Raw genomic sequence first — 15,034 nt, forward strand, 5'->3', positions numbered from 1 at the left:
GGCCAGATAACATCTCCCCATGGGTCCTGAGAGAGGGAGCAGAGGCGCTATGTGTACCCCTAACAACAATACTCAATACATCTATCGAAACAGGGAGATTGCCTGAGGCATGGAAGACAGCAAATGTAGTCCCAATCTTTAAAAAAAGAGACAGACATGAAGCACTAAACTACAGACCAGTGTCACTGACATGTTTTATTTTTTTTTTTTTATTATCACACCGGCCGATTCCCACCAAGGCAGGGTGGCCCGAAAAAGAAAAACTTTCACCATCATTCACTCCATCACTGTCTTGCCAGAAGGGTGCTTTACACTACAGTTTTTAAACTGCAACATTAACACCCCTCCTTCAGAGTGCAGGCACTGTACTTCCCATCTCCAGGACTCAAGTCCGGCCTGCCGGTTTCCCTGAATCCCTTCATAAATGTTACTTTGCTCACACTCCAACAGCACGTCAATTATTAAAAACCATTTGTCTCCATTCACTCCTATCAAACACGCTCACGCATGCCTGCTGGAAGTCCAAGCCCCTCGCACACAAAACCTCCTTTACCCCCTCCCTCCAACCCTTCCTAGGCCGACCCCTACCCCGCCTTCCTTCCACTACAGACTGATACACTCTTGAAGTCATTCTGTTTCGCTCCATTCTCTCTACATGTCCGAACCACCTCAACAACCCTTCCTCAGCCCTCTGGACAACAGTTTTGGTAATCCCGCACCTCCTCCTAACTTCCAAACTACGAATTCTCTGCATTATATTCACACCACACATTGCCCTCAGACATGACATCTCCACTGCCTCCAGCCTTCTCCTCGCTGCAACATTCATCACCCACGCTTCACACCCATATAAGAGCGTTGGTAAAACTATACTCTCATACATTCCCCTCTTTGCCTCCAAGGACAAAGTTCTTTGTCTCCACAGACTCCTAAGTGCACCACTCACTCTTTTTCCCTCATCAATTCTATGATTCACCTCATCTTTCATAGACCCATCCGCTGACACGTCCACTCCCAAATATCTGAATACGTTCACCTCCTCCATACTCTCTCCCTCCAATCTGATATTCAATCTTTCATCACCTAATCTTTTTGTTATCCTCATAACCTTACTCTTTCCTGTATTCACCTTTAATTTTCTTCTTTTGCACACCCTACCAAATTCATCCACCAATCTCTGCAACTTCTCTTCAGAATCTCCCAAGAGCACAGTGTCATCAGCAAAGAGCAGCTGTGACAACTCCCACTTTGTGTGTGATTCTTTATCTTTTAACTCCACGCCTCTTGCCAAGACCCTCGCATTTACTTCTCTTACAACCCCATCTATAAATATATTAAACAACCACGGTGACATCACACATCCTTGTCTAAGGCCTACTTTTACTGGGAAAAAATTCCCCTCTTTCCTACATACTCTAACTTGAGCCTCACTATCCTCGTAAAAACTCTTTACTGCTTTCAGTAACCTACCTCCTACACCATACACTTGCAACATCTGCCACATTGCCCCCCTATCCACCCTGTCATACGCCTTTTCCAAATCCATAAATGCCACAAAGACCTCTTTAGCCTTATCTAAATACTGTTCACTTATATGTTTCACTGTAAACACCTGGTCCACACACCCCCTACCTTTCCTAAAGCCTCCTTGTTCATCTGCTATCCTATTCTCCGTCTTACTCTTAATTCTTTCAATTATAACTCTACCATACACTTTACCAGGTACACTCAACAGACTTATCCCCCTATAATTTTTGCACTCTCTTTTATCCCCTTTGCCTTTATACAAAGGAACTATGCATGCTCTCTGCCAATCCCTAGGTACCTTACCCTCTTCCATACATTTATTAAATAATTGCACCAACCACTCCAAAACTATATCCCCACCTGCTTTTAACATTTCTATCTTTATCCCATCAATCCCGGCTGCCTTACCCCCTTTCATTTTACCTACTGCCTCACGAACTTCCCCCACACTCACAACTGACTCTTCCTCACTCCTACAAGATGTTATTCCTCCTTGCCCTATACACGAAATCACAGCTTCCCTATCTTCATCAACATTTAACAATTCCTCAAAATATTCCTTCCATCTTCCCAATACCTCTAACTCTCCATTTAATAACTCTCCTCTCCTATTTTTAACTGACAAATCCATTTGTTCTCTAGGCTTTCTTAACTTGTTAATCTCACTCCAAAACTTTTTCTTATTTTCAACAAAATTTGTTGATAACATCTCACCCACTCTCTCATTTGCTCTCTTTTTACATTGCTTCACCACTCTCTTAACTTCTCTCTTTTTCTCCATATACTCTTCCCTCCTTGCATCACTTCTACTTTGTAAAAACTTCTCATATGCTAACTTTTTCTCCCTTACTACTCTCTTTACATCATCATTCCACCAATCGCTCCTCTTCCCTCCTGCACCCACTTTCCTGTAACCACAAACTTCTGCTGAACACTCTAACACTACATTTTTAAACATACCCCATACCTCTTCGACCCCATTGCCTATGCTCTCATTAGCCCATCTATCCTCCAATAGCTGTTTATATCTTACCCTAACTGCCTCCTCTTTTAGTTTATAAACCTTTACCTCTCTCTTCCCTGATGCTTCTATTCTCCTTGTATCCCATCTACCTTTTACTCTCAGTGTAGCTACAACTAGAAAGTGATCTGATATATCTGTGGCCCCTCTATAAACATGTACATCCTGAAGTCTACTCAACAGTCTTTTATCTACCAATACATAATCCAACAAACTACTGTCATTTCGCCCTACATCATATCGTGTATACTTATTTATCCTCTTTTTCTTAAAATATGTATTACCTATAACTAAACCCCTTTCTATACAAAGTTCAATCAAAGGGCTCCCATTATCATTTACACCTGGCACCCCAAACTTACCTACCACACCCTCTCTAAAAGTTTCTCCTACTTTAGCATTCAAGTCCCCTACCACAATTACTCTCTCACTTGGTTCAAAGGCTCCTATACATTCACTTAACATCTCCCAAAATCTCTCTCTCTCCTCTGCATTCCTCTCTTCTCCAGGTGCATACACGCTTATTATGACCCACTTCTCGCATCCAACCTTTACTTTAATCCACATAATTCTTGAATTTACACATTCATATTCTCTTTTCTCCTTCCATAACTGATCATTTAACATTACTGCTACCCCTTCCTTTGCTCTAACTCTCTCAGATACTCCAGATTTAATCCCATTTATTTCCCCCCACTGAAACTCTCCTACCCCCTTCAGCTTTGTTTCGCTTAGGGCCAGGACATCCAACTTCTTTTCATTCATAACATCAGCAATCATCTGTTTCTTGTCATCCGCACTACATCCACGCACATTTAAGCAACCCAGTTTTATAAAGTTTTTCTTCTTCTCTTTTTTAGTAATTGTATACAGGAGAAGGGGTTACTAGCCCATTGCTCCCGGCATTTTAGTCGCCTCATACGACACGCATGGCTTACGGAGGAAAGATTCTTTTCCACTTCCCCATGGACAATAGAAGAAATAAAAAGAACAAGAGCTATTTAGAAAAAGGAGAAAAACCTAGATGTATGTATATATATATATATGCATGTGCGTGTCTATGAAGTGTGACCAAAGTGTAAGTAGGAGTAGCAAGATATCCCTGTTATCTTAGCGTGTTTATGAGACAGAAAAAGAAACCAGCAATCCTACCATCATGCAAAACAGTTACAGGTTTTTGTTTCACAGTCATCTGGCAGGACGGTAGTACTTCCCTGGGTGGTTGCTGTCTACCAACCTACTACCTATAGTATGCAAAATCATGGAGAAGATAATCAGTAGAAGAGTGGTGGAACACCTAGAAAGGAATGATCTCATCAACAGCAGCCAACATGGTTTCAGGGACAGGAAATCCTGTGTCACAAACCTACTGGAGTTCTATGACATGGTGACAGCAGTACGACGAGAGAGGGGTGGGTGGATTGCATATTCTTGGACTGCAACAACGCGTTTGACACAGTTCCACACAAGAGATTAGTGCAAAAACTGGAGGACCAAGCAGGGATAACAGGGAAGGCACTACAATGGATCAGGGAATACTTGTCAGGAAGACAGCAGCGAGTCTTGGTACGTGGCGAGGTGTCAGAGTGGGCACCTGTGACCAGCGGGGTCCCAAAGGGGTCAGTCCTAGGACCAGTGCTGTTTCTGGTATTTGTGAACGACATGACGGAAGGAATACACTCCGAGGTGTCCCTGTCTGCAGATGACGTGAAGTAGATGAGAAGAATTCACTCGATCGAAGACCAGGCAGAACTACAAAGGGATCTGGACAGGCTGCAGACCTGGTCCAGCAATCGGCTTCTGGAGTTTAATCCCACCAAGTGCAAAGTCATAAAGATTGGGGAAGGGCAAAGAAGACCGCAGACGGAGTACAGTCTAGGGGGTCAGAGACTACAAACCTCACTCAAGGAAAAAGATCTTGGGGTGAGTATAACACCAGGCACATCTCCTGAAGCGCACATCAACCAAATAACTGCTGCAGCATATGGGCGCCTAGCAAACCTCAAAACAGCATTCCGACATCTTAATAAGGAATCGTTCAGGACCCTATACACCGTGTACGTTAGGCCCATGTTGGAGTATGCGGCACCAGTTTGGAACCCACACCTAGCCAAGCACGTAAAGAAACTAGAGAAAGTGCAAAAGTTTGCAACAAGACTAGTCCCAGAGCTAAGAGGTATGTCCTACGAGGAGAGGTTAAGGGAAATCAACCTGACGACACTGGAGGACAGGAGAGATAGGGGACATGATAACGACATACAAAATACTGAGAGGAATTGACAAGGTGGACAAAGACAGGATGTTCCAGAGATGGGACACAGTAACAAGGGGACACAGTTGGAAGTTGAAGACACAGATGAATCACAGGGATGTTAGGAAGTACTTCTTCAGCCACAGAGTAGTCAGGAAGTGGAATAGTTTGGGAAGCGATGTAGTTGAGGCAGGATCCATACATAGCTTTAAGCAGAAGTATGATAAAGCTCACGGTTCAGGGAGAGTGACCTAGTAGCGACCAGTGAAGAGGCGGGGCCAGGAGCTCGGATTCGACCCCTGCAACCTCAACTAGGTGAGTACAACTAGATGAGTGCACACACACGCACACACACACACACACACACACACACACACACACACACACACACACACACACACACACACACACACACACACAGCTTGGTAGAGCTTGGTAAGAAAATGGAGGAGCGGATAGCTGAAGAGTGCAGGAAGTGGGAAGTACAGGTCTTAGCAGCAGAAGCTAGGATACAGTGCTTAGAAGAGAAACTGCAAAGCCTGAAACAGATTAGAGAGACAAATGACAATTCAGATGTGACATCAGGAAATTCAAAGTCAGGCGCAGACAAGGGGATGGTAAGCAACAACGGAGACATGCCGTACACGAAGGCCCTATCAGACCCACGTGGGGCCAGGGAAAAGACGATGAGCACACTGAGATCAAACGACAGGTCCGAAGACAATGAAGGAAATTCAAAGTCAGGCGCAGACAAGGGGATGGTAAGCAACAACGGAGACATGCCGTACACGAAGGCCCTATCAGACCCACGTGGGGCCAGGGAAAAGACGATGAGCACACTAAGATCAAGCGACAGGTCCAAAGACAATGAAGGTTTGTTATATGCAGAGATTCTAACAGCCAACTGCAGTAGCAAGGGACAGCTGGTCAGGAAAGACAGTTCACTGAGAATAGAAGTTTCAGATATGACAGGGACTGAAGGCAAGAACATGTCAATGGAAGGAAATAAAATGCCTCAGAGGAAGCAGATGGAGACTCAGTGGGAGGAGGAAAGGGCGAGGTCAGTTTTTGTGTACGGGCTCCAAGAAGCCAAGGGGGCCAACTTTGAAGAAATAAAACAGGAGGAGAAAAAAATGATTGAAGGCATCATGAAAACAATAGGGGAGGGCAATATGACCCAGGTGACAAATTTTCAGAGAATTGGGTGGTTTGCGAGTGGAAGGATACAGCCTGTCAGAGTAACTTTCAAGGAAGAATCAGTTCGAACCAGGATTCTGCAAGAGAAAGCAAGACTGAGGGACAAAGAGGGGTACCAGAGAGTATACCTCGACCGCGACAGAACACAAGAAGAAAGGACTACACTGAAAGAGAGGGTACAGAGACGCAAGGAGGAACGAGAAGCAATGAAAATGAGCAGGACCCAGACACAGGAGGAAGGGCAAACACACCCCACAGAATCTCCCACCAAAAGACTCCACCCGCGACATTCCCAACGCAACTGAGCAACCTATACTACAACCCACTCACTGTTCCCTCTGCCATCAACCCCCATATCACAAACCTCACCCCAACAGCTGTCCCTTATGGGCATTCTGACCCCACCCCCATCAACACAAACCCCACCTACACCACAGCCCCATATAGGCCCCCACCAAGGCTCTCGCTCCCCCAACCCCAATATACTTGCATGACCACAATGATAGAAAAGAAACTAAAGGTTTGGTACACAAACGCGGATGGAATAACGAATAAACATGAGGAGTGGAATGAAAGAATCAGTGAAAAATCCCCAGACATCATAGCAGTCACAGAAACAAAACTCGCTGAGACAATAACAGACACAATCTTCCCAACAGGATATCAGATCCTGAGGAAAGATAGAAGGAGTAGAGGGGGAGGAGGGGTTGCACTGCTCATAAAACACCAATGGGGATTTGAGGAAATGGAAGGCATGGACATGATTGGAGAAAGAGACTACATTGTAGGTACAATTCAGTCCGGAGAACATAAAGTAGTCATTGGAGTGATGTATAACCCACCACAGAACTGCAGGAGGCCAAGAGAGGAGTACGAAGAAAACAACAGGGTGATGGTGGACACACTGGCTGAGGTGGCAAGAAGAGCTCACTCGAGCAGAGCAAAGTTACTGGTAATGGGCGATTTCAACCACAGGGAGATCGACTGGGAAAACCTGGAGCCACATGGGGGTCCCGAAACATGGAGAGCCAAAATGATGGATGTGGTACTTGAAAACCTCATGCATCAACATGTCAGGGACACAACCAGAGAGAGAGGGGAGGATGAGCCAGCAAGACTGGATCTTGTGTTCACCCTGAGCAGTTCAGACATTGAGGACATCACTTACGAGAGGCCCCTTGGAGCTAGCGATCATGTGGTTCTGAGTTTTGACTATATAGTAGAGTTACAAGTGGAGAAGGTAACAGGAACTGAAGGGGACAGGCCAAACTATAAAAGGGGGAACTACACAGGTATGAGAAACTTCCTGCAGGAGGTTCAGTGGGACAGAGAAATGGTAGGAAAATCAGTAAACGAGATGATGGAATATGTGGCAACAAAGTGCAAGGAGGCAGAGGAAAGTTTTGTTCCCAAGGGAAACAGAAATAATAGGAAGACCAAAACGAGTCCTTGGTTTACCCGAAGGTGTAGGGAGGCAAAAACTAAGTGCAACAGAGAATGGAAAAGGTACAGGAGGCATAGGACCCAGGAAAACAAGGAGATTAGTAGAAGAGCCAGAAACGAGTATGCGCAGATAAGGAGGGAGGCCCAGTGACAGTATGAAAACGACATAGCATCGAAAGTCAAATCTGACCCGAAACTGCTGTATAGCCACATTAGGAGGAAGACAACAGTCAAGGACCAGGTGATAAGGCTGAGGAAAGAAGGTGGAGAACTCACAAGAAACGATCAAGAGGTATGTGAGGAGCTCAACACGAGATTTAAGGAAGTATTTACAGTAGAGACAGGAAGGACTCTGGGGGGACAGACCAGATGGGGACACCAACAAGGAATACACCAACAAGTGTTGGACGACATACATACAGATGAGGAGGAGGTGAAGAAACTGCTAAGGGACATCGATACCTCAAAGGCAATGGGACCGGACAACATCTCTACGTGGGTCCTTAGAGAGGGAGCAGATATGTTGTGCGTACCACTTACCACAATCTTCAACACATCCCTGGAAACTGGGCAACTACCTGAGGTATGGAAAACGGCAAATGTAGTTCCCATTTTCAAAAAAGGAGACAGAAAAGAGGGACTAAACTATAGACCTGTGTCATTGACGTGTATAGTATGCAAAATTATGGAGAAGATTATCAGGAGGAGAGTGGTGGAGCACCTGGAACGGAACAGGAGTATAAATGCCAACCAGCACGGATTCACGGAAGGCAAATCCTGTGTCACAAACCTTCTGGAGTTTTATGATAAAATAACAGAAGTAAGACAAGAGAGAGAGGGGTGGGTTGATTGCATCTTCTTGGACTGCAAGAAGGCCTTTGACATAGTTCCTCACAAGAGATTAGTGCAGAAGCTAGAGCATCAGGCGCATATAACAGGAAGGGCACTGCAATGGATCAGAGAATACCTGACAGGGAGGCAACAACGAGTCGTGGTACGTAATGATGTATCACAGTGGGCACCTGTGACGAGCGGGGTCCCACAGGGGTCGGTCCTAGGACCAGTGCTATTTTTGGTATATGTGAACGACATGACGGAAGGGTTAGACTCAGAAGTGTCCCTGTTTGCAGATGATGTGAAGTTAATGAGGAGAATTAAATCTGATGAGGACCAGGCAGGACTTCAAAGAGACCTGGACAGACTGGACACCTGGTCCAGCAAATGGCTTCTCGAATTTAATCCTGCCAAATGCAAAGTCATGAAGATAGGGGAAGGGCACAGAAGACCACAGACAGAGTATAGGCTAGGTGGCCAAAGACTGCAAACCTCACTCAAGGAGAAAGATCTTGGGGTGAGTATAACACCGAGCATGTCTCCGGAAGCACACATCAATCAGATAACTGCTGCAGCATATGGGCGCCTGGCAAACCTGAGAACAGCATTCCGATACCTTAGTAAGGAATCATTCAAGACACTGTACACCGTGTATGTCAGGCCCATACTGGAGTATGCAGCACCTGTTTGGAACCCGCACTTGATAAAGCACGTCAAGAAACTAGAGAAAGTACAAAGGTTTGCGACAAGGTTAGTTCCAGAGCTAAGGGGAATGTCCTATGAAGAAAGATTAAGGGAAATCGGCCTGACGACACTGGAGGACAGGAGGGTCAGGGGAGACATGATAACGACGTATAAAATACTGCGTGGAATAGACAAGGTGGACAAGGACAGGATGTTCCAGGGAGGGGACACAGAAACAAGAGGCCACAATTGGAAGTTGAAGACACAAATGAGTCAGAGAGATAGTAGGAAGTATTTCTTCAGTCATAGAGTTGTAAGGCAGTGGAATAGCCTAGAAAATGACGTAGTGGAGGCAGGAACCATACACAGTTTTAAGACGAGGTTTGATAAAGCTCATGGAGCGGGGAGAGAGAGGGCCTAGTAGCAACCGGTGAAGAGGCGGGGCCAGGAGCTAGGACTCGACCCCTGCAACCACAAATAGGTGAGTACACACGTTCGTTCACACTCTACAAGTGCCTTTGACAACCATTAACTAACAATAGGCCAAGTAATAAGTAACAACATTATCTTAAATTCCTTAATATTTAACCTTACTGCGTTATTTAATACCCATTGTCCAATAAACATTCAATATATTTTTAAAAAATGAGAAGATATTGGATAATTATGGTGAGTGAGTGAGAATGATAATGCATGATCACCAACCGGAAACAGTTATCCTCAGTACTTGTTTCATAATACTCTTGTTGAGAGTAGTATGAAGGCTCCGCCTAGCAACCTTAGTGTTATAATGGCCAGGGTGAGTTGGGTTTGTGTTAGACGCTGCCTACGTCACCTACCCATCTATCATTATCATTTTCCTATCCAAAAATTACCTCGGCTAAATTTAACATGCTTAAATTAAAGAGAGTTAGATAATTCTAGTTTTCCCTGGTTTATGACTGAGGTTTAAACGTTAGAAGCAAGGGAAACATTAGTAGACAAGAACAGGAGAGAAACAAGGGTAACGCTGTGTGGGACGCCGCCATCTGTTTTGAGTGTGTTGGGAGGCAGGAATGAGGCCAGGCACAGTGTGCTCAGTGATCTCAGTGTAGTAGGTTGCTGGTGCTCCTCTAGTCTCACTTCTGCAAGATGCCCGCACTCCTACTTCAGTTTTTACGACAAGGAGCTCTGTTGTAAGTGTTTATTTTCTAATATTATTGTGTGTTTTTTTAATATGGTGTTGTGTTGGATACGTCTTTACTAAACCTATATACTATGACATCAGAAATGTTTACATCAAGACTTGTCATTACCACTGTCACTTGTCATTACCACTGTCACTTGTCATTACCACTGTCACTTGTCATTACCACTGTCACTTGTCCAGTTATCAAAACTTTGCGGCCCAGTCAGTGGACTTATTATATACGTCTGTTATCCTTTGACTACGTCGCCCACAGGATGCATAATACAGATGTTAAATTTAAGAGGATTAACAGTTCAAGGAAAGTTGTAGATAGCTTAACTGACTCTCTTTTACAAGCGTTTTATGACCATTACGGAATTAGCGCTTTACCAGTAATATAATAATTCACTGTTAAGTGTGTACATGTGTGTTTCCTTAGTAAGTTTATTTACAGGTATACATAAGTACAACAACACAAGTTTAGGTGACTACAATTATCATATATAGCAAAATATATGCACACATAATCTCTCGGTCCACAGTAGGATTCGAACCTGCAAAGTGGGAATCAGAGTGCACAGTACTTTATCCACTTTGCGGATAAAGTTGTATCCAGTCGGTACTCACCTAGTTGAGGTTGCAGGGGTCGAGTTCTAGCTCCTGGCCCCGCCTCTTCACTGGTCGCTACTGGGTCACTCCCTGAACCGTGAGCTTTATCATACCTCTGCTTAAAGCTATGTATGGATCCTGCCTCCACTACATTGCTTCCCAAACTATTCCACTTCCTGACTACTCTGTGGCTGAAGAAATACTTCCTAACATCCCTGTGATTCATCTGTGCCTTCAACTTCCAACCTAACCTTATTATAACAAGCGCAATTTAATTTAGCATAATCCAGCTAAATATGTTTTAGATAATTTCACAATAATTTAATAATAACCTAACACAATGAAATATCCTCCTTAGTTAGGTTCAGAAATATTTTTGCTTTGTACAGCACGAAGAGCGTTGCTTTTTAAGCCAAAATCGCAAGGTTTACAAATTCGGCACGTAACAACATGTACCGTATATGCCACCTTTATATTAACAATGTATCTCTTAAATCTTCTGTGCCATATTATGTAATAAAATATTCCTATTGGTAAAAAAAAATAGTTTAAAAGATGGGGTGGTAGGGGAAGTGGAATATTCAAACGGCTTCAGGAAGAAATCCAAATATTCTTCCTTGAAGCCTTTTTATCCACTTCTCCGAGGCTATGGGTCCCACAATTTACACCAGAGGTGGACCCCAATTTATATATATATATATATATATATATATATATATATATATAATGTTCGTGTGTGTGTGTGTATTATATATATAAGCAATAAAACCACGAAACAAGTGGTTTTGAATCATTTACCAAACCGCGGCAGGCCAAGGTTCGACCTCACGACACATTGTCCTGAGACCACACGATGTGTCCTGCCGCAGTTTGGTAATTGATTCACTACCACTTGTCTCGTGGTTTCATTGCTATATAGGGTGCTTGTTGAGGCGGGTATTCAGACAGGAGGAGGCTGAATTTAATCCTTGAGCATCCACTGCCACGAGTGTTCTCGCAACATGAAACAAGCCTAGTTCGCTAGGCTCATGTTGTTTGTAGGATGGATGGCGGAGTGGACAAGGTGACACGTACATTGTGTGGTCTCTTGAGGCGGGACAATGTATCGTGGGGTCGAACACTGGCCTGCCTCAGTTTATATATGTGTATATATATATATATATATATATATATATATATATATATATATATATATATATATATATATATATATATATATATATATATAATTGTATACGATTATCATATTATCTTACAGGGAATTATTCTCCCATAAGTCTGGAATAAAGTCAATAGATAACAGGGTACTGTAGCATCACTAAACTTATGGAACTTTAAGCCATAAACTTTTCAGTCTTCGTTTACCAGATTTGTGCCTAGCTGGCCATTTGTGCCTAGCTGGCCATTTGTGCCTAGCTGGCCATTTGTGGCTAGCTGGCCATTTGTGGCTAGCTGGCCCAGTGGCTAACGCGACGGTCTGAAGTTTTGAGACTGATGGCGGGTTCTAACCCCGCCCGTGGTAAGGTTTGTTTGCAATCATGTCATTACGGTTTCGTGAGTCATATAGTACACAAGTGGTAAACATCTGAAGCCGATTAAAACAGGCGTTCTCAAAATTCAAATTTAGCAGTAACATATTTTCTGAGGTAGAAAAATAATCAGGTAACCTGTTATAGGTAAGACTTGGGCGATACATGATTAAAAAAGTCAATTTCTGTTCGTTAAGTTACATAAACCTAATAAGAGTAAAATCACCCATATAAACAAATCTGAAATAAATTGAGAAATATCTGACAGCTTATCCAGTAAACGTTAGGATCTGTACGACTATTATCTTTGGTGTACACTGGAGGCTTCATGTCTGTGTGTAGGGGGGTGGGGGGGTTCTGTGTTTAACACGGCAAGAGGTTCAGCGTTTCAGGGTTCTTGCCTTTGTAAGTTAGGGAAGGGGTTGTGTGTTGCCTCACAAGGGAAGCAGGTGTTAACCCTGAACGAGAGTTTCTCTTATTTAACAACATGACGTACACGGTTACCTTGTTACCGAACACAACGAGAGTTTCTCTTATTTAACAACATGACGTACACGGATACCTTGTTACCCAACACAACGAGAGTTTCTCTTATTTAACAACATGACTTACACGGATACCTTGTTACCCAACACAACGAGAGTTTCTCTTATTTAACATCATGACGTACACGGTTACCTTGTTACCTAACACAACGAGAGTTTCTCTTATTTAACAACATGACTTACACGGTTACCTTGTTACCTAACACGACGAGAGTTTCTCTTATTTAACAACATGACGTACACGGTTACCTTGTTACCCAACACAACGAGAGTTTCTCTTATTTAACAACATGACTTACACGGTTACCTTGTTACCTAACACGACGAGAGTTTCTCTTATTTAACATGACGTACACGGATACCTTGTTACCAAACACCACTTGATTACTCGCAGCAGTTTGTGAGTTGTCGTATACATGATTGAAATGATTTCTAGACGGTTATGACATGCTAGGAGGTACCGGTGTTCTAACATAGGACTGGAAGCTTGTAACACATATTCCTCCTGGATACCACCCACAAAATTGAATTAATACAGGACACTTTAATTTTTTCTGAGTTGGCAGGAGCAGCAGTGTCAAGTAATTTGTCGATGTTTTTCCTCTTCAGGGAGTTAAACCCGGGACTTTGCGATTGTGAGTCGAATGTTTTTTCATTGTACGTCAAAGGAGAGGGAAGGATAGGTTCCCAGGGCCAGAGACTATACACCCAAGGGCTTGTATATGAGTGTGGAAGATTTGCATATCCCGGAGAAGGACTTGAATGCCCATGGGCAATCACCCCCTCCCAATGGGAGGGATTCTTGCTTGCTTAGAGCTTAGGTAAGACCCTTGTGGGGTGAACGGGAAAGTGGTGATAGGGGAAGAATAGAATGGGTAAGAGGAGGGTTTTGAGTAGTAGAGAGAGAGAGCCAGGGCTTAACTCAGCAGAGAGGAGGGGGGTGATTGTCCAGGAAAAGAGAGGGCACGCCCACGTTACACTCGTTGGCCCATAAAACACCGCAAACACGGTTGTACACTTTACTCATGTTACGAGCTACCAGGCAATAACAGCGGCACGCGCAACTAAACAATAATACCGTTGACAGTAGTGCTTGTAGTTATTACTGCAACAAGCACTTTATGGGGCTCAAGGCGAGTGTTGAGTTGCTAAAAGCACTTTCTTGGGATCTTTGTTAGTGCTGGTGGCGTTGCAAGCATTTTCTGGGGATAGTGGTTAGTGTTGTTGCTGCTATAATCACTTTCTGGCGGGCGTGGTTAGTGTTTCTGCTGCTACAATCAGTCCCTGGGGATCGTAGCAAGTGTTAGTGCTGCTACAATCACTCCTTGGGGATCGTGGTAAGTGTTAGTGCTGCTACAATCACTCTCTGGGGATCGTGGCAAGTGTTAGTGCTGCTACAATCACTCTCTGGGGATCGTAGCAAGTGTTAGTGCTGCTACAATCACACTCTGGGGATCGTAGCAAGTGTTAGTGCTGCTACAATCACTCTCTGGGGATCGTGGCAAGTGTTACTGCTGCTACAATCACTCTCTGGGGATCGTAGCAAGTGTTAGTGCTGCTACAATCACTCTCTGGGGATCGTAGCAAGTGTTAGTGCTGCTACAATCACTCTCTGGGGATCGTGGCAAGTGTTACTGCTGCTACAATCACTCTCTGGGGATCGTAGCAAGTGTTAGTGCTGCTACAATCACACTCTGGGGATCGTAGCAAGTGTTAGTGCTGCTACAATCACTCTCTGGGGATCGTGGCAAGTGTTACTGCTGCTACAATCACTCTCTGGGGATCGTAGCAAGTGTTAGTGCTGCTACAAGTACTTATGGCTCGTTGTTAATGTTAAGTATGTGGCTCGTTATTAGCGTTGGACTGCAACAAGCACTTGGTTTATATCTCAGGGAAACAGTATCAGGGAAAACTGACGACCAGTATGAGGGTCAACTAGTGCTGCACACTAGTGTGGGAGAACAATAATAAACACCAGTGTTAAACCTCACCACTGTGATATAAATATGTATGACTGTATGAACACTTTTGTCAATTTTTTATGCATTTATATAATGAATGACTCCTGGGTGACATGTCATGAAGTTCTCAAGTTTTAAATACACAAAATATTGATCATAAGATTTCAAAAAGTCTTAGGTAATTGAGAGTAAATAAGTTCAAATTCGTGATCACTGCTTCAAAGTTCGCTTAATAAATATATTCAGTTTTTGAACTGCATAGAAA

The 15,034-nt window shown here is 43.7% G+C and overlaps 1 protein-coding gene across 3 annotated transcripts in view; it reads left to right on the forward strand.

The window, feature by feature from the left end:
* Positions 1-15,034, forward strand: part of LOC128702287 (galactosylgalactosylxylosylprotein 3-beta-glucuronosyltransferase P) — a 264,425-nt gene that overhangs the window by 100,320 nt on the left and 149,071 nt on the right. The window contains exon 1 of one of the 3 annotated variants that reach the window (XM_070102067.1): positions 9,847-10,132. The exons of the other annotated variants lie outside the window; for them this stretch is intronic. Coding sequence (XP_069958168.1) covers positions 10,089-10,132 — 44 coding nt within the window. The 5' untranslated portion in view covers positions 9,847-10,088. Of the gene's footprint in view, positions 1-9,846; positions 10,133-15,034 lie in introns of those variants that run through there. 3 annotated transcript variants of the gene reach the window in all.

Source organism: Cherax quadricarinatus, chromosome 80 (assembly GCF_038502225.1).
Source record: "Cherax quadricarinatus isolate ZL_2023a chromosome 80, ASM3850222v1, whole genome shotgun sequence".
NCBI classification, from domain to species: Eukaryota; Metazoa; Arthropoda; class Malacostraca; order Decapoda; family Parastacidae; genus Cherax; species Cherax quadricarinatus.